Raw genomic sequence first — 19,878 nt, 5'->3', positions numbered from 1 at the left:
ACTTGGTAGTGAACTCTTTCAAGTGACTTCAGTAGTACATCCATAGATTGGAAGTTCCCACAAAGGGAACCACCACCACAGAGGACACTTTCCACCCAATCAGCATTATTAAAGTAGTGAAATAGACTTATTTGCATATTGCGCTGATGTTAACGGGTGACTCAACCGTATTTTTCGTTTACAGTATTCTCATAACTAGTGCATCGCATGTCAGGAAAATCTCGAGTGAACCGTTTATCCTATTGATGAGTTGCCGAAGCATTTCCACTATCCATTTCTACAACTCAACTTTTACAGAAATAATTTAGAATTCACTGAAATCACAAGTATACAAGTTGAAGCACCTCCTTGATTGCGATTTTCATTTGGATTTTCTTGAAGATTCCCCAATTAAGGAACAGGGCCTAATGTGGCCGGCCAAACCTAAATTTAGTCTTTGCAAACCGAGATGCCTGTTAGCATCTAGATGTAAACGTCGTTTGTCAGAGATAGTTGCTTTCACCTCAAATCGTAGCCTGCCAGCGGCCTACTGTACCTCAGTCTGGAAGGGCACCGTCAAACTAAACTAGCCCAGGATAAGCTGACGAGTGTATAAATGAAAGCAAAAGCATAATCACAGATTTGACCGAAGTTTCGTGTTACACGTTTTCTCTTCACGTGTTCTTGCATGATCACTGTAACAGTTGGACAAAGATGCAAGTGGATTTTTGGATAAAGTGAGTAGATGCAGAAAAATATGTAGCATTCTTAAGAATTAAATGATAAGATAACCGCCTCCTGAGTTAAGCTCACTGGATTCACAATACTGTGATTAGCAACTCTTGGTTGTTCTCATAATCGCAAATGAAAGCTGAATATCTGGCCTGACCTCTAACAGGGATTCACAAATGGACCACGTCGGTCGGTTAAGCTGTCATTTTAGATCAACTTACCAATCATATGACAAAATACACATTTCTGACCACATTGAACCAAACAAAACCTTAAGCACTAACTTTTACCTTGAAGAATTCTACTTTTGTTGGCCCGAATTGTAAGTTTTTCTCAGACTTTAACTTCAAGGCAAGATTTTCGTGTGCTAAGCAGTTCTTGTTAGTTATTTGGCAAACTGCGCGTGATGTATTCTCTCGAATTAGGATGCACACCTAAAAGTCGAAACATGGTTTTTACCGAACCTATTCAACCGTGGCAAGTTTCTGTTACACCTTTTTGACGCAACTCAGAAGCCGATACACTGTTACTTTGGAAAAACTATCTGCGTATCGTTAGACAGTCACTAATGAACTTGAAATACAGTCGTCTACATTACAGTTGCTATGCAATCCAGGTCACTCTGCGTATTGGCACATGTCTGCCTAGAAATGAGAAGATAAGCATTCTAACCTAATAGTTGAAGATGCTTTGGTAGATGGGAAAAAAGAACTAATTCACTGAAATCTATGTTTAGCAATTTTTCCAACTCAATGACAGCCGGTGGATAGCAGAGCGCCTTCGGTTTTCGTTTTGCTGAGAAGAACCCAGCCAATGTGAAGAAAAACCTCAAGTGTTCGCGGCCCATACTAAGATAAACGAATATTCTGTCCACAAATGCCGTTCTTTAAACGTCGTTTTCACTTGGCTTTCAGCTCTTTCCGTCACAAACGAGAATCGATGTCCAGCATGGGTAACGAAACAGGTGAAGCACAAGGGGTCAAGTTGGATCGAGTATGACTTTCGTAATTTATATAGTTCTTGTGCACCTTTTGATTACATTGTGAAAGCCAGGTGGAATAAGTTTAGCTATCGAATCATGGTACTGAGTGATTTTTTGAAAGCCCCTTAGTGGAACTGAGTGTAGTGGGAAGTGAACATGGAACCATCGAACTGGTCGGTTACGGGTCACGTCTCTGTGGCCCTAATGACGAACACGGAAAAAGCGATTTCAGTCGCAGCTTTGAGCCGTTTTTTGTCGAACCAAATGTGTTCCATCACCGCAAATTTACACGATAAGTGACCGATATAAAAGATCTTCTGAACAACACTGAATTTCTGACCGAAACAATAAGGTGCTACTTTTTATTGATATGGTTAAATCGCTGAATTCTTCATGTATATTTAATTTAGTCTATATCGTAGATCTAATAACTGGTGAGGGCTTTGCAGATCATTTTGAGAAGCAGCACTAAAAAATATCTCACGAGATCAACTGGTCTCTCGACCCCATATATTTTAAAGTTTACATGTGCATTCTTGGATTTTTATCACGCCTTATATTTTCTAGTTAAAGTGCGCACGAAAGCAAGCATCTTTATAGTCGCAATGTAATTACTCTCTATGCAGCTTAGCTAGCAGCCAGTTTTTCCCCTGGACTAGAGCAGACACTACTCATGAGATTCAAATCTACATTGGGACAAATCATAAAATATTATCTGTTCGTAAGTTTTTCCATGAATCTTCATTAAAAGCTTCCTGGAAACTTTTGGCACAGATGGTGTGCACTTTTTTACTGTGGCTGCTGAGACTGGAACAAAGCAACCAATCCAATGCCTCAGGCAATCAGACCTCGCCGAATAAATACACGCTCACTGGTCTCGTCACGCGGTTTCGTTCTTCCGTTTTAGGTGAACTTTGGCCAAACAAAAACGGCACGGTGTTAAACAGGCTATAGTCGACTAGTTGATTAGGTGGTTATTGATCCGTTTGCCGAGTATGGCGATTAACTTGCCTCGTCACCAAGTGAACGCGCGCCGATGACGTTTCGATTGAGAAATCACACCCTGGTGTGTTTATACATCCCTCAAATCAGCACCTCCGCATAGCACTAAAGTAATCGGTCCCATAAATTGTTTGCTTGGGTCACGTAAATCACTGAAGCAGTATTTAGGTGCAGGATTTTGTGTACCATCGTGAAATGGAAGCAAGATATCGGTCCAAAAACTTATTGAATGCATGTTGTTGTGCCTCGACAGCAAAGTCAACGCAAGGACGTAATTCATTCATCCGACGTCCAGCTTGCCATTGGAGTTTAATAGTTTCAGGAAATCGCAGCTTCGTTATGATGAACAACTTACATCAATGGGTGGAGCTTCACAGTCAGTCGACAAAGAGTAAAAGTTATAGGTCGAATCAAGGCTACTAAGACAGCCCTTGTTGAGCAGAGGAGGCTGCAAAGCGGTGCCCAGCTAATTATCGTGGACTGACTTGATTTCCGATGACCGAATTCACACTACTAAACAACCTGCCAAAATCCTTCTGATCGGTTCTGATTTTCAACCAAATTGTCGTATTACGGCAATTGCGTATAACGACAACGGTTCCCAATTCCAAGTTTCGGATAGAAAAGTGAATTTACTAATGGGGTATCCTAGTATCTTGCACAGGTGGTGCACCTCCCATATGTCGTGACCACTACATCATCTGAGTACCCGATTTTTATGGCATCAATCGGCAGACAGCATTAACCCCATAGGCAGGAGCATACGATTCAGTCCTCAAGACTGTTCTGCTACAGTGTACCGCCATTCGAGATGAAAAACATGTAATCCAAGCAATCAAAGTAGCGATTCCATTTGTACTGTCATAATCCATGGCGGTTTGTTCGTTCATCTACAGCATGAAAATATGGAGGGAAATGGGGCTGTGGGACGAGGAAATGGACAAAGTCGATACGATTAGGTGATTTGTGTGTGACCTCAGCGCATTTGTGTCTTTTAGATGTACGCCACTCATCTCCGTTGACAACCGAATCTGCTACTCTGTTTGTTTTAAACGTTGTCATGGTGCACAGTCAGGTGTGAGTCTGCATGCGTTATCGGTGCATTGTGCAACGGTGCAAGCAAGTGCATTACAGCCAAGGTGAGTGCAAACCACAGGAAGAGAATTCTTTATCTGAACCAGGAAATTCAACAGTACGGACTCACCAAGGGAGCTTGCCAAATCGCTGCCACACCGTGTAATCTAAGTTATATCTCCATTATGTTACCGGCATCAGACACAATAAGTTTACTAAATGAAGCGGAATAAGGTGGAGCTAGAATGAGTATATACCATAACCTACTATAACCAAATATATCTACACACCCTCAGTGTTTCGTTGTCTTGTGTCAGTTTTTCGTTGGCTTCCGTAAACCACTTATTACCATCCTTCTCTGCTGAGAGCTGACTTTCCGTCTGAGCCAGTAGATTCTGCGTCTCAGCAAACTGCCGTTCGTACCAATCGCATCTACGTTCCGCTGCTCCTTTGCTCTGTGTCATAGCATCCAACCGTTCCTGCAGTTTTTCCGTAGACAGTTTTTCCATCTAGTTTACAAATGATAACAAGGTTCAGGTAACAGTGAACAGTAAATGTTCGGAGCTAAACTTTAGGAACAACAGTCGGAAAAACGCTAAAATGATCAGCCCACCACTTGGCCAGTAGCTCATGGCATAAGAAAATTTAAAGGAGCGTACTCAACAAAAGCAGCCGTTTAATTCACCAAGTTGTCAACACAGTTGAGAATAGTGGCGGCTTACTATCAGGCGATGCCCGAACTTTGAGTTTGAAAATCAGTCGACGTGAGATTTGCAGTCGACACTATTATCAGTCTTGAAGAAGTGCATGAAGCTCAAGCACTAACAGAAGAGCTGACAGGATAATTCAGCCTTTCGACACATGATTCACGCCCGAAAACGGGGAAAACCATGATGAAGAACGCACAGAATTGGAACACGCATTTAAGAAGTCAAGATGCGATACTGGGAGTTGTGGAGCGCTATTCGTATATTCGAAGTTGTAACAGCTCGGACGGTAGCGTAATAAACAAAGTAATCTCAATGGCCACGGCTAAATTTGCCAATTTGCGCTGCACCGAAAAAACACCACTGCGTCTTGGAGGGGAAGCAAATCGGATTATATTATGGACAGTGTTGTTGTACGGCTGCCAACCGTGAACACTTAGGGCACAGGATCTGGGACATCTTCATATTTTCGACCATCAATGTCTCAGAATTATAGCTGGAATCACCTGGAAAAGAATCATTCGCGTTGACGTGATAAGGAGGGGAGTTTTCTATGCAACAGATGATACTTCGTTTAAACACTGCATCCAACACTAAACCTTGTTGGCTAGGTCACGTGTTAAGCACATAGGTTTACCGCCTGTTTAGACCAGCGCCTGTGTCCAGTTCAAAGTGGAGGAATCCTAGACGTGGATGGAAGCTGACATGGTGAAAGGAAAGGAGAGTAGTTGTGAAATGTTTGGGTGCCGTTGGTGCCGAGTGTCCTGCTGGATGGAGTCCAGCAGTTCTTGACTAGAAAAATAAAGAAATTTGTCGGCTTAACAACGTTAGTGACGTTCATTGAACCATTTTCTCCTGATTGTCTCAATGAGTTTTGTTGGCATACGCACTCCGAATGTGTATTGTAGTCTAGCCAATGTTTCGTCTACTTCTTCTATTTCTTTCTTCTCTCCATTTCAAGGCCTTATTCAAACAGATTGATACGGTCGTTCGGCGCTAATGCAGTAGTATTTAGTAGTATTGTGGTATATTTGTCAATGATGATGATGGCGCTGATGAGACAACATTTATCGAAATCCTGTTTCTGAAAGGGTAAATATATCAAGCAAAAATTTGTGAAACCAATCTTGGGTACTTTACAAATCAGTGTGGACTGACTTCATTTCGCTTGTCTATTGCTGTTTGATATACAAACGGACCAGCGTACCAGTCAGCCAGAAATGGATAAGCTCCTTAGTAAAATCAGTTTTAAAAACCTCCAGCGATATACCAACTTTCATTCGCGTACGCTAATCATCTGAGATAAACCGCCTGATTGCTGGTTCATCGGGTGCCAAGTGCCCCCTAAATTATACCATGGGTTGCTGCTTTCTTCGTACAGAGCTGGAGTACTTTATTAAGCGCCTATTCTCAAGGAAATTTAGGTTACCAGTCTGGACACCGTGGAATCGGCTAACATAACTTGAGCTCAGTCAGTTTACGTTTCTGACCTTCACAAATCAAGTACATACCAGATTTTGTTGAAACGTCCTTACTTGTCTTTAAATTCCAACCATATATCTAGGTTTTCATATGCTTACTTTGTCTGAATATGTTTGGATGTTTTGACTAGGTAATCATCCTACCTATCACGTATATCTGTGTGAAATATTCTCAGCTACAACCGTACTTACATTTCTCCGGTGCAGGAATCGTGGAATGCCGTTATCACTGACAGTCGTTCCAATTGGAGTTATCCTTACTGAAGGTACACCTCAAAGGAAACAGATCCTAAAGTGGACAGTACCTCAACTGGAAGAGATAAACAGGAGGAACCTTTTTGCTCAAGCACCTGGTGCTCACCCAGCTGTCCGGGTCTTCACCTCATCACCAACGAAACCACAAATTAGCAAGTCAAAATGTTTCTTTCGCTCATTGTTCAGACTTGGTTTGATTGTTCAAACAGGGATAAGAAACTACAATAATGTGTTCAGCGGTAAAGTTGGGTGCACAACACGTGAATTCTTTATTTGCAGAGTGGACGACAACACAATTTGAAGGAACAGGTGTCTGTTTAAATCAGCTCTTTGAACTTATGTCATGTCTAGCCTAAGAACTAATCTCAGCGAAATAATGAGGTAAAATGCAAATTGAACTTGTACGCAAGTGCGCATATCTGCAAGTTTCAAAGATACTTCTGCGAATTTCCGTGAGCGAAAAGTCCTGGAGTGATAACGAGTTAAAACTCCCTGAGGTATGCGGAGAGGTACTCAGCCACTTGAGCTGCGGAATATGATGATCTTCACCGCATTTGAACTTCACACTTGACTTTTCGCGCAATCCGATGGACTGAGAGTTGATTTATGTCATCCTTAGCGGCGAAGCTCTGCTGCAACTTCCCCGATTGGCCGAATGGTGATATCGCCCAAGTAACTGAATGGTATCGGTGTAAAGGAAGTCAGTGGTCTGAGCTGCCAAAAAAAGCGTCAGTTCTTTCATGCATTTCAAAAGTTTTCTTGATTACTTTTATTTCGTTCTGAGTATAGTTATGCGTTCAATCATCTCTCAGAGTGATGAAGCAAGATTTTCTTAAACACGGAATACAATTGGGATTTTATTGGCTTCAGGAGTGCTCATACAACATCTTGCACTCTACTAGGTAGGCGGACATTATATGTATATATATATATATATATATATATATGCAGAATGTCTAAGGTTCTCAGTAACTTGCACTGTAGGTTTTATAAAAACAGTTGGTATTGGAGATTTTGGTACACAAATTTAACCTGTTCTCAGTAACTTGCACTGTAGGTTTTATAAAAACAGTTGGTATTGGAGATTTTGGTACAAAAATTTAACCTAAACATCCAGACCCAGGTACCTCATCCACGATATTTAGGAGTGCTGCTATGTAAAACATACTCAGGTTTGGGCTTTTTTGAAACCAGACAGGCTGGGCAATTAGCCAAGGGAATAGAAACTATTTTTGTTCTTGTAATTCTGCATCAAATTCGCGTCAGTTTTTATTCCATTTATCCTGCGTGCTTTTAAGCATAACTTTATATAGCCGAAGAAACGGCTAATGGACATCTGACAAGTACCCTGTGAAGTGAAATGGATTCTTTAGGTTGACGTTTTGAGTCCGGATGATGATAAATATGAAGCCTTAACACCTCAGATGAAAATTGTTGTTTCCTTCGGACGTGGTTTTTTTTTCACCCACACTAGTTCAATATTACACACCCAGCCGTCATTCTGGTCCGAAATACCTGGTATTTTTTCAGATTCTCTGCACTGTCATGCTCAGCCATGCTGATTTTTTCCTGCAAAGCAACTAGCTGGTCGTTTGCAGAAGTTGCTTGCTGTCCAAAACGATCACATTCTGCATTCAACACTTGCACACGTTTCTCCAGCCTTCGCAACTGCTTCAAAAGTTCTGAGCGATCCGCCTCGTTTAGTTCAGCATTGTACTGCAAAGAGAAAACAAGAAAACGTGCTTCCACCTTGATATCCAAATTTTGACGCTTGAATTATACTATTTGTACGACATATCAAGAACCGATAACCCTTTTCCTGGACACGTGCTTACAATGTTGACTGCGTGATAACGTGTCGGTCACAACAATTGATCTACGTGTTCTCTTAAAGTGCAATCAGCAGTCTAGAACGATCGGATGTACTTGCTTCTCTTAAGTCTGGGTTGAAATAAGAGTACCCCATTATTAAAACAATGAATATAAACCGACAAGTTCAGCAATGAATTTGGTAGACAACCCAGATCGAGAGCAAGTCTGAGCTGTATGCTTGTGATCACTCTGACTGTGGGTAATTTTGGATTGTTGATGCACGGCAGGATGTTGGTCAGACTACAGAGTGCGACACGCATCTTGCGGAAACCCAGAAAAAGAGATGGAATTTTATGATTCACGTGATGCCACTAGCTTTACTTTGCAATAATTCGAGCGAATAGTTTTCGGGTACGGAGATTGTTCCTATATCATGCCAACTTTGCTGAGATTCACAAGAAAATATTATATGCTATTTTAGATTATCCTGAATACAAGAAGACAAACATTCTGTATCTTACTGCTCTGCATGAACCTGCCTTTTACGGAAACATACGGTCCCACGAAATTAATGCCAATTTTTCAATAAGGAAACTACTTACAAGGTTGCTGACTCCGACAGCCCAAGGCCGGTTCCGTCCTTCTTAGGGCTCATCAGGTATGCGTAGTCCCCAAGAAGGGTGGAACCGGTCGTGGGCCGTCGATGAGTTTTCAGCAACCTTGTGAGTAGTTCCCTTCATGGAAATGTACTACGATATCTCGAATATCGTGCCAACTGAAACATGAGGTGGCCTGTATGCAGCACATTTAGTTGTGGAATATTATAAGTGTTACCAAGTTTGTTCCTGGGCGATCCAGATACATTTCGAAGACATGAAATAATATATCTTCAACCACCTGCTGTATGGGAAACTCCAAGCACTTGATGATATCCACTATGGGCCTATAATTTCTGACCTATTAGATCAAAAGGAAACTAAACCTGAGAAAGGCCAGAAGGATAAATACTGGTGTGTGATGCACCCCATGATCACCTGAAGACAGTTCACGAGGATACAGCTCCGCAGGTTCCATCAAGATATTTTCCCGAGAGGAATTATACCGAAGTTGAGAATTTATGATCACTAGATTGACCGCCAATTATTTCGGGAGAAATGGTCTTACTATTTGATCATCTAAACCAAAGTTTGTGCTCCAGTCTTTTGCGCCCATCACTGAGGCACAGTGCGGAATCCAGCACGAGATCGGAACCCTGAATTTTCTATATGCAAGTTTGGGCAGTATAACTTTCAGCTGCAGATACCTAATTACCAATACGGCCAGCATGCATGTAGATGAAATACCGTTTCAGTGCTCAGTTACAGGCAAAATTATTTTGCGTTCACACTATTGTCCAGCTGATCACGATCAGCTCACATAAAAGAAAAAAGATCATGTGACTTGAATTTGCTCCTATCTCGGCCAAAACAGCAGTGTATAACTGTGACCGTGTTGGCATTGTGGTCCATGACGCCGGAAGTATTATTTGGGTTGCGCAAGCTCATCACTTCTGAAATGTCCAAGATGTTTGCAGTTTTAAGCGACGCTTCACTCAACGGACCGTGCAGCAGGGTAGGTCTTACAATTTCAAAACTTGCCGCTCTGTTTCGTTTCATTAATTGTGAGTGGATGTAAGGGTTTTAGAATTTCGTATTCAACTATCGTTAGAGGAGACCTTTCTTCCTTGGGCGCCTAATTTTTGTCAGGCAAATGAGGTCACCGAAGTAGATCTAACAGACCCACCCACGTCCAGAGATCACAGTAGTGCATAACCAAAGAAATACACCGTCGAGAAGCTCCAATAAGCATAAAAGTTAAGTTCTTGGCTCGGACTTGCAGTACAGAGCGCAACAGGGCAAAAGGAAGATCTTTTTAAAGAGAAGTACTCACTGTAACTAACATGCAACCCATATTGAATGATATGCTTGTTTGATCCCTTGGAGGACAACATTTTGGTGGAAATTCCGTATGTGTGAGATATTTGTCTTCCAAAAACAGCACTACTGATTTTCGTTTAGAAAGGCAATACCGTTTTTATGGTTCTTTCAGAAGACTCATCATTGAGCGATTTCAACTTACGGAGTGGAACATACCGCAACGCAACATTCAGAACCTTGTTTATGTGACCAATACTGCCTGAATAAATTTATCCTTATCGATAATGGAACAAAGCCTTGATGCAATTTGATCATAACCAAGTTTTTGAGAAAAAGTACATTTGAAGCTGCACTGAATACATCTGCGAGTTTAACTCGAGCAAGTCATGTCATATCATTGTTCGACCATTCCCAGAACGTTTACACTAGGCTGAGAGTTTCGTCCACAATTCACTTCCAAATTGCAGTAATACTCTCATTTGCATGACTGATCTGAGTCTAGGCGGTTCCAAAAATCAGGTGTTATGACTTATTATTCTGATTCACTCCCACGGATGGTGACATTTAAATATGCATCACCGTCTGGGCCTCATCCCACCGAGACAGGTCAGAAATGTGGCGGTGTTACGAAAAGGCCCTTCGGAAAAGGCGGAGTTTATCTAATCACAACGTCCACGTGCAGGTGGAAAAAATAGTGTGTCTACACACCCGTCACGGAACTGAGAGAATTCGGCCCATATTTCCTCAGTGTGAAAGGTTTTGGTACAATGGACCTGACTGAGGTTTCGTTCCGTCAGTAAGACCAATCTGTACTGAAAAGTCGAAATTTCTATTGATACGTTTGACTCCACACAATGTTTTATAAACGTGATATGACGTGTTATAGGTTCAGAAGAAATGCTTTATCGTTTCTAATAGTGCTGGAAAGTTACTAACCTGTAATCGCTTTATCTCGTCTTGCAACTGATCCACCTGAGATTTAAGCTGTACATTTTCCTCTTGTGAACGATTCAATCTGGTTTCACATTCATCATTTCGCTGCCCCATCCTTTCAATTTCTGTTTCCAAAATTTGTGCTTGCTGTGATAGCTCGATGTGATCCCTCGTCTTCTCTTCCAGTTTACGTCGTTGTTCTTGGAGTTCGATTCGGAGCATGGAAGTTTCCTCTGCTGATTTCTGTCAGGGGAGGTCAACAAGACGGTGGAACGAAAATTGACGTTGAGGTTTGTTGCATTCAAAGATAATCATAAATCAACTTCAGGAAATGGTGTTTTACGACGTTCTTATTGTTCTGCTGCATAAATTTTCCCATTTTATCAGTAGTATACCCCTCAAAATGTACAGCGTCATCACAGCATGTACCTTCTCAACAGTAAAGATTGTGCTTTGGGCAAGAAGTGATTCATGAGCAAAACTGAAAAGCAGCGTGACAAATAGGTTCCATAATTCTCGACATTACTGGAAATGCAACTATGGGTAATCTTATTCCGACAGAAGAGTAGTTAGTTACAAAAAGAATTAGGAACGTGAAGACGCTTGGTTCTGTCAGTTTAGAGGCAAATGTTTATGAATCGTTGTGCATTAATTCAGATGTTGCTACCTGGATCAACATGAGAAGTCAGGCAGTCGTAGCGAGTAAACCAGGAAAGTAGGAATCCCTCTAAAATCGGAGGTCAGCATTTTGACAATAATCAGGTTCCAGGTGGAAATAGATTACTAGTGAAGAAAAACTGTTCAGATATTCGAGTGTAGTCACCTCATCTCACGAGCTTATCAACTTCCTGTGATGATGACAGAACACAATCTTCTAATTAATCTAGGGAGAAATGTTTACCGAAATAAACAGATATTGACCAAAAAGGTTTGAAATAAGGTTTGAGTAATATATTCCTGTCCAAGAATTTGTCCAGCAGGTGTCACACGCTACATTTTTGGGACGGCCTGAACGGCGCGTTCATTGTTTGGCTTCCGGCAGACCAATCACATCGCACAAACCTGAACATGTTCGCCGGTTCAGGCATGACAGTTCAAATGCGTACAGCGTGCGTTGGTGTGGTAGTAGTAACACATCTGCTTCGAATTTCAGGCTTCAGAAATTACAATCACTGACAAGGCTGGGGATATGTACTGTTGATGAGCTTTACTGAGGCCGAAACTCGCGTGAAGTAATATTTAGTCACCAAAACAAATATACCAGGATACGAAGAGGACCGATCAAACCAGGACGATGTGAACGTAAATTTTCTGTTTGTTTTTGGAAGCAGTCCTCGGTTCCATTCCTTCCTAAATAGTTTGTTGTGAATAGTCTAACAATTTCGTCCTACAGATAGCATCGGTGAATTCTCCAAAATTAGCTGTATGCCAAAATAAGCACGAAGCCATTCACTGGCATTGACAAAGTCTAAAGGTTTCGATATATCTCAAAGCAGGTGATTTCTCACACACTTTGGAAAACGCTGCCTATAAAGCTGAGTTTGACTTCCAAACTGTGGGCCAAATCAGGAATTTAGGATGACAAAAAAAACCGCTAAAATGTTTACCAACAACCTTCCTTTTTGCAGTGCTAAATGCGACCAGTCTCAATTGGCACATGCGTTTTACTATCCTCATGAGTGGCATAGAGCCCCCTCCCTTACTGAGTTAGCCTTCATTACAAGTATCAGTCATGTGGTGTCAGTTCACATAGTATAGCATTTTTCCTCCCCAAGTAAATGAAAGTATCTTCGTTTTTCAGTGGAATTAACATGTGTATGTTGAAGCATTTTGCAAAAATTTGGCGGGTGGATCCAAATGACAGTGGTTCATGTGTCTACTTATTTCTGATACTTCAGATAACTAGTCCGAGAACTACAGGATTCTGCAGTTTTGGCTTGGAGTTCAGATGAATGTATTTGATGCGGAGCAGCACTCAAAATAATTCACCTGACGACCTATCGCTTTAGGGAGTTCAGATCTCACTACTACTGTCAATACTTTGGCTGAAATAAGGCTCAATTAGATTGAGATTTAAGTTTTAACTGGCAAATGTATTTCTTTTTAGTTTAATTAGAAGAAGATTTGCTGACTTGTAGTTTTTCGTACACATATTAAGCATATGGATTTCAGGGATACGACTATATATATGAGTGCGAATAGCATGCAAATGCTTGAAACAAACGGGTTTTAACAGAAAAGATTCGTTTTTAACAACTGAACAATGAAGGAGCGAACACGCTTTCTACTATGGTACATGGTTGAACCCAAGCTATTCAAATTTGCACTTTTCCTATAACCTGACAGATTACCCACTATTTGTCAGAAACGACCAAGTCTAAACATATGATCCTGAAATGTTCGTCACAGGAATTCAGAACCATTTTACCTACACAAGTTGCTGACCTGCATTAACACACCAAACATGCCTGAAAAACATGCCAAAAAATAGGAAGTTGACACTAAACGACTTAGCTTTCACCTAACTCAAATGGAGTTGGAACAACGGGACCCCCTTGGATCATCCTAAAAAACAAAACAAATGTGCGAAGCAATTTCTATTTTCTGTATGTTTCTTGCAGGTCAGTAGAGTAGTTGCGCGTAAAATGTGACTGTAACAAAAAAATTCACGTGTTTATAAAACAAGATACTATGTGAAAAATGCAGCGTAGATCGCACAACGGCCTCACCTTATATTGTGTCTGCCGTTCTTCCAGACTATTTTCAAGCTGCCTTTGTCGAGCGTATTGTTCCTCCAAGCGTTGGCGTAAATCCGTTGCACGACGAACGACTTCATCTTTCTCAGCCACGATCTGGGTCATACTACGCTCGAGCTGATTAAGCTGGCTGGTCAGTCGGTCATGATCGGCGTCAGCACTATCACATATTTTCTGAAATCAAAAGATTGTGTTAGGTGGAGAGCGATCCACCAGTCAGCTGCGCTCTCACGTTTGGAATGGTGCATACTGTGCAGGATGTCCCGGACTTTGCTATTATCGTGCCGACAAACATTTTGTGCACAACGTGTATTATACACTTGGAAAAAGGTGGGCTTAGTGCATGGGAAAACAAAGTTTTTACAAAAAAGCACGTGTTTATTGCGCACCAGTGTTCCAGTTACAAGTAAAGATACAGACGTCTTTTTTGACTCACTTTGTACTTTGATATTAATCCGTCTCTTTCAGTAGTCACGCGTGATAGGTCGGCCAATACACGATCTCGTTCTGCCTCAGCACGTCGAAGAGCTGACTGGCTGGTCTGACTGGCACGATCGCCACTCTCCTGGAGCGCGTAAAGATCTTGATGGAGACGGTGGATTTCACATCGGGCCTGAAATCAGGAGGACATCAAACTCGGATAAGACTTCTTCAATCAAATCTGCGATATATGGGGCGGAATAAGCTGGTGTACTTCACCTTTGAGACCGTCCATTTTGAGGGAGAATGTTAAACAACAGTGCCATTATAACGAGTTCAACAAGTAGAAAATCCATTCGAAAACGGATCATCAAACTTCAGGAGCACGAACCGAGGACAGAATAACTTCCATTGAGGTAGAAGAGGGAAGCTAGTTTCCGATGATCTACAATACCAAACACGAGCTAGACAGTGAAGAAGGCTATGTTCCGCCTTATGTCGAAACACTTCAATGAAACAAAGCATTGTCGGTTTCTTCATATACCTGGGCAGACGTAGCTTCACAGATGCATACGAAACTTAACTAGTCAACTTGTGATGGAGATATGTTGACGCGAATGAAATTCGGGGAGGCAGCCTGCTGTAAGTAGAGACCAGTACAAGTTTTAACTGACTGAGGTGAGATGGGCATATTCGGTAAAAATTAATCAGCAGTTGCTCCAACGGGTGATCGTCCGTGAAACGGCTGTTTTCTCCTTTCGTGTGTGCTTCCAGTTGGTCGTTTCCTTAGCATCAGAGTACCCACATGCTTAGTGAATTTGTCAGTTCACTGTATTACAGGTCGAAGCAGTGTAGCGCAACGTTGTTTCCTGGCACAAAAATCACTAACACAGGTGTGTACAGCCAGCGGACTACCATCCTAGTGTTTGATGACGCCGAATACCGAGTAAAAAGGAAAAGTTGATTCAGCATTAGCTAACCTAAAACTTGTTCGATTACAAGCGTCAAAACTTCGATGATCAGGGCTGCTGTCACAACGAATGTCGGTTAATTGTTGTTCCAAAGATCAACAATTTGTAAATTCCGGTAAAATGTTTCCTCTTTACCGGCTGCAACAGACAACTACAGAGGTGTGTAACAAATTTGCGACTACGAAAAACAAAGAATAGACTCTCTAAGATACGAAGTACTACATCTCTTCAGCCTTCAAACCGGCAAGGAAAACCAACAGTATTTCGCCCAACACAATTGAATAAATTGACCGGTTATGCAAATTAAAACGAACATACTTCGTTGTATAACTTGTTGACATGATCACGTTCTGAGGTCAGACTGTGCACGTTCTTTTGAATCTGAAAACGACAGTTGGAAAAAAGTAAACTAGCAGCTAATCACTACCTTGATTTTAGAAAAGAGATTTTGCCAAACCACACATTCAAGCGCGTCATCCACAGAAATTAGATTTCTTTGAAGATTCTAGAATACTGTGGCAAGTTGCTTGTTAACATGGCATTGCCTTCAGCAGCATGCGACTGCTCTTGCAGACGGCAAACGTTTCATCCATGTTTGGTATTCATACTGCCATTACTCACAATACAAAACAAATGGCTGTTGGAGTCCACAATAAAACCCTCCCCTAATGGATAGAAATATGTTTGCATAATATTCCCGGCATATTGTCCTTAATGAAGGAAGCAAACGGTCGTTACGTATTATCAATAAGTTGAAATAGAAGGATGCTGATCCTTTTGATAAATCTACATTTTAATTTATTCATCCGTACTCACCTCCTGTACACGTTTCTCCAATGTGCTCAGAAGACTTTGCATTTCGTCTCGTTCGTGTCGAAGCCTGGTGAGTTCTTGAATGTCGGTTCGGTTCTAAAATAGAGGATTTACCCTTCATGACTCTTGGTTAGCTTCCTACTCATTGGAACATTAAGAAATTTTGGTTTAAATTTAGTAGCTGGTTCATCAATTCACGGAGTTCTTTTACAATCTTTCGGTGGCATCCAGCAAGACCGACATTAAAGTTTATGAGTGAACCGTCTAAAATTCCGCATTCATTGGGGTCAGTCTGTAAAAACATTTGGTTAACTGATGACTAAGATGAAAGAAATGGCCAACAGGGATTTTTCGGTTAAACGGAAGTTTCAATATGATGGGTTGGGCTTTGTGCGGGTTGTCGATTGGCTGCTCTTCAATACTGATAAAAGTGAAAATGTGGGTGACCTTAAGGAGGATGACACAGAGGATGTTCATTGTTCACTGTTCGAAAACAACGTGAACAACATCCGTGAAGTTGAGAATTCATGCGCTTCTCAGCTAATTGTCAACAGTGTTTGGACGTGCAGTGCGCAAATAATATAGCACGAAATGCTGTTACGTCCATATTCTTACATCGCAGAGGTTGTTGAAGGTGCAATATTGCGCGATGATATTCCTGGCATTTAAACGAATCTTTGCCAAACCTTTCCGGGGCTACAGAGAATCACATCTAAGTTTCCCAAGCTAAACAATGTACACTATCACGACATCCCGTAAACAGTGACTCCATACAAGTAACTATCGACCGTGTGCTTACATCAAAGTTTTTTCACCGAAGCCTGGGAAATATCCCCTCTTACCGTCAGTTGAGAAATTCTGCTGCTTCGGTGTCACAGGCAGCATTTCCCATTATTTTGATGATAAGTGGCCCTTGGCAACATAGCCGCCTGGCTTCCTGTTACCCCTACCAACCGCAAGATTTTCACCGTGGCTTCTCTCAACACCTCAACAGGAGACAAATGACAGTCACCCCATAAACTTCCGGTAATAGAGAACGGGTGGGAGAGAAAACGATATGGTGGAAACTAGAAATAGAAAAAAGGCTACAGAGTCACATCGTCTCTGAAGTGACAGTGGTACTAATAAGAAATCAAACAATACAAGCTTTGGGTTGAGGCTGACTGATGACGTAAAATGAGGCGAAAGTTTCAGCCTCCGGGATAAGCACAGGCCAGCACCAGACCAACAGTCACGCTATAAACTTGCTCGCCACTGCACAATAATAATTCAGCTGTCAAATATTCACGGATAAGATTTATATTCAGATTTGGAGGAAATTGCATCGGTCAGTACTGTACTGAATGGGAAATATTGATAAAGTAATGCGGGCACACATGTAAGCTCACAGGAGCACTCATTAAGTATGTGCAGGCGAAATTTAATCGTCCCCTGTGAACAGCCTGCTGGGTCGCCTCTGTTGCAACAATTTTTGATTAAAATCGGACAGTTGAAAGGCTGTCCTGAGGAAGATGTATCACAGACACAGCTATCCCCGGATGCCAGTTTAATGTGAAAAAACCCTGTTTCGTAACTGAAGGTTCGGCCGGCATAGGATGAGCTGAACCAGAATTTTGAATAAATAACCTGGTTTCTGAACGGTTTAGACAATTATTCTGTAGTTTGCTAGCTAAACGTTGGACTGCGTCGCTTGTAAATTGCTTCATAAGTATTAGTATACTGCCTTCTTATTAAGATAATCCTGAGTGCGCAAGCAAATTTAAGCTAAAGCTGTTCACGACATTTCAAAAGGACGTGCATTTCGAGAAATCGAGAACAGATTATATACGTAGCTCATTTCTGAATGACGACCCATGTATAGGTCTGAACAACACTCAGTGAGCTCACTTACACCAGGAGAGAGAATCGAGTGCAGAAGCTATAATATAAAAATAAATTTGGTGTTTTTCTGAATATTGCGAATCTTGCTTGCGCGGATAAGTTGGAGAATCGGCCTTATATTTTACAGAACAAATGAAAAAATGACAGTAATCTATGGTCAACAGCAGTAAATAACAATGGATAATAAACAAATAATAAAAAAATGGGTAAAATAAATAAAGTGGAAGAGCGATGGATTTTACGTGGGAAGAAGATTAGGAAAACTTGTCTACAACCCGCCGAAGGTTTTCCCTGGTCAGGTTCATTAAGCAACCCTACTACTCAGATTCCATTAGTCTTTCTGCTTTAGTTAGCACACGCTTTTTTCCATGTGCCTTGTTTGTAACTAGCTTGGTGTGATTTGTAAATTTTACGAGTTTTGAAATAACTACATTTTATGTTATTCAAAACGAATCGATGTTAAGGGCGATTTTATAAGTGCAGAGATTTCTGATTGATCTCGAGAATTTTATTTCAGTCAAGGGGGTGGGTTGATAGAATGCTAGCTTAGAAATGCTAGAAATGCTAGAAATGCTTAGAAGTGCTAGCTTAGAAAGTTGATTTATATAAACTGGCCCTGGCACCACTTGTTTGCGACATTTAATGCAGAATATCATGCGCATTAATCGGCGTATACGATTATACATTCAGCAAGTGGGTGTTGAAAATGAAAATAAAAGTCGTTGTACGTGTAGGCAACCCTAACGGTCTTTTCTGAGCCCTCATCAGTACTGTATTTTGTTGGAACAATTCCGCTTAGCCTCCCACGCCTAGGTGACAGTATAAATTTGTCCAACAACGACAGCATTTTCTTGGATAGTGCCAGACGAGATTTCGTGTATCCGGCGTTCGAGTCAGGTCAACTGAGGACAGTGTCAAGTTCAGTATTCTTGCAGAAATAATAACTACTCATGATCATAGTTTGTTGTCCGACCGGCTAGAAAATTTCGTCCATGTAAAAATAACATTTTGGGCGTCATCGAGATGAGTGCTTGTTTCCATGGTAAAAACGGAACTATCGTCGCAAAAGTTTATAAATGGCGGTGAGTCATCCACATGAAGATTGCACTGGAATAGAACAATGTTTTACCAGAGGCATACATTCAAAGCCATTCAACTCCATTTTTAGAGAGCGCGATTGTTTCCTAATTTAGTTTGCTTTGTAATGCGAGACAGACAGAAATGTCGTGCCGCGCCGTTGAATTTGGAGAATGGTTGACTTTTCCTTGGACTGTAAACGGAGATTAATCCCCCAACTGAGCATAGCATACGAGCCAAACAATACATCGATAATAAACATAAAATTCTAAGCGATCAGTCACCGCCTAATAGACTTTTTTCCAGTAATATAATGAGCCGAAACATGAGCAATAACGGGGACGTTTTAAGCCTACCACATACTATTCCTGAGATAGGCTGAGTTTGATTCGATAAATTCTGGACCGTGCCTAAAATCTCACCTGTGTTCTGGTTAGAGATCGTGATCGTGTCAACGGAGAGGAAGTTTCCCTCAGTGAACGCCGACTGTTTTCCAATTCCTTTTGTAGTCTGTCACGGTCAGCTTGGAGTTCCTGTATTTTTGTTTCCAGCTAAAAAGAAAAAATTACGAAGTTTATTCAAATGATGAGTAATGACGTGGTTTTAACCACAAAACTGAGAGGTTGAGTTGCTATATTTGACGTCCTTTTTGGCCTGCGCGAGAGTATGTTGAAGTTTTATTCTGCGCGTAAGTTTACCATTTGTCGAAAAGCTGGGAAATTCTGCATATCGGGTTAAACCCCACTGAAGATCATTAGAGGTGTGCACTCCACAAACATTCAAAGAGATCTGAGCCCGTAATACCATAATAAATTGTTACATCCTCTAACGTGGGTGCACGAATTTGATAGAGAATATATTTATATTTTTAACCCTTTATACATTAATGAAAATGGTTCCTAACTGCTGGTTAACTTACCCGTTGTGCTTTTTTGTCAGCTATTGGGCCCTATCAATCAGAATTTTCACGGGCGTAGAACACGTGACTTGAAACCTCTTTACAACTTCCTATCGTCTCCTACACAGAGCATTTTCGTTGGCACCGTTAAGGCTACATTTGGAGGCAAACAGAATGAGCTGCTGTGTC

The 19,878-nt window shown here is 41.3% G+C and overlaps 2 protein-coding genes across 2 annotated transcripts in view; both read right to left on the bottom strand.

Annotated features, from left to right (window-relative positions):
• The window catches only part of T265_13068 (hypothetical protein), a gene marked incomplete at both ends in the record, with an annotated part of 29,945 nt that extends 15,703 nt beyond the window's left edge, over positions 1-14,242 (bottom strand). The window contains 5 exons of the mRNA XM_009167020.1: positions 4,060-4,278; positions 7,728-7,928; positions 10,877-11,116; positions 13,603-13,803; positions 14,066-14,242. Coding sequence (XP_009165284.1) covers positions 4,060-4,278; positions 7,728-7,928; positions 10,877-11,116; positions 13,603-13,803; positions 14,066-14,242 — 1,038 coding nt within the window. The remainder of the gene's footprint in view (positions 1-4,059; positions 4,279-7,727; positions 7,929-10,876; positions 11,117-13,602; positions 13,804-14,065) is intronic.
• A 1,576-nt stretch (positions 14,243-15,818) lies between these two features.
• T265_02683 (hypothetical protein) overlaps positions 15,819-19,878 on the bottom strand; it is a gene marked incomplete at both ends in the record, with an annotated part of 27,075 nt that continues 23,015 nt past the window's right edge. The window contains 2 exons of the mRNA XM_009166985.1: positions 15,819-15,929; positions 19,214-19,342. Coding sequence (XP_009165249.1) covers positions 15,819-15,929; positions 19,214-19,342 — 240 coding nt within the window. The remainder of the gene's footprint in view (positions 15,930-19,213; positions 19,343-19,878) is intronic.

Source organism: Opisthorchis viverrini (genome assembly GCF_000715545.1).
Source record: "Opisthorchis viverrini unplaced genomic scaffold opera_v5_34, whole genome shotgun sequence".
NCBI classification, from domain to species: domain Eukaryota; kingdom Metazoa; phylum Platyhelminthes; class Trematoda; order Opisthorchiida; family Opisthorchiidae; genus Opisthorchis; species Opisthorchis viverrini.
Note: the sequence above shows the minus strand (reverse complement) of the source record. Positions and strands in the feature narration are given on the sequence as shown.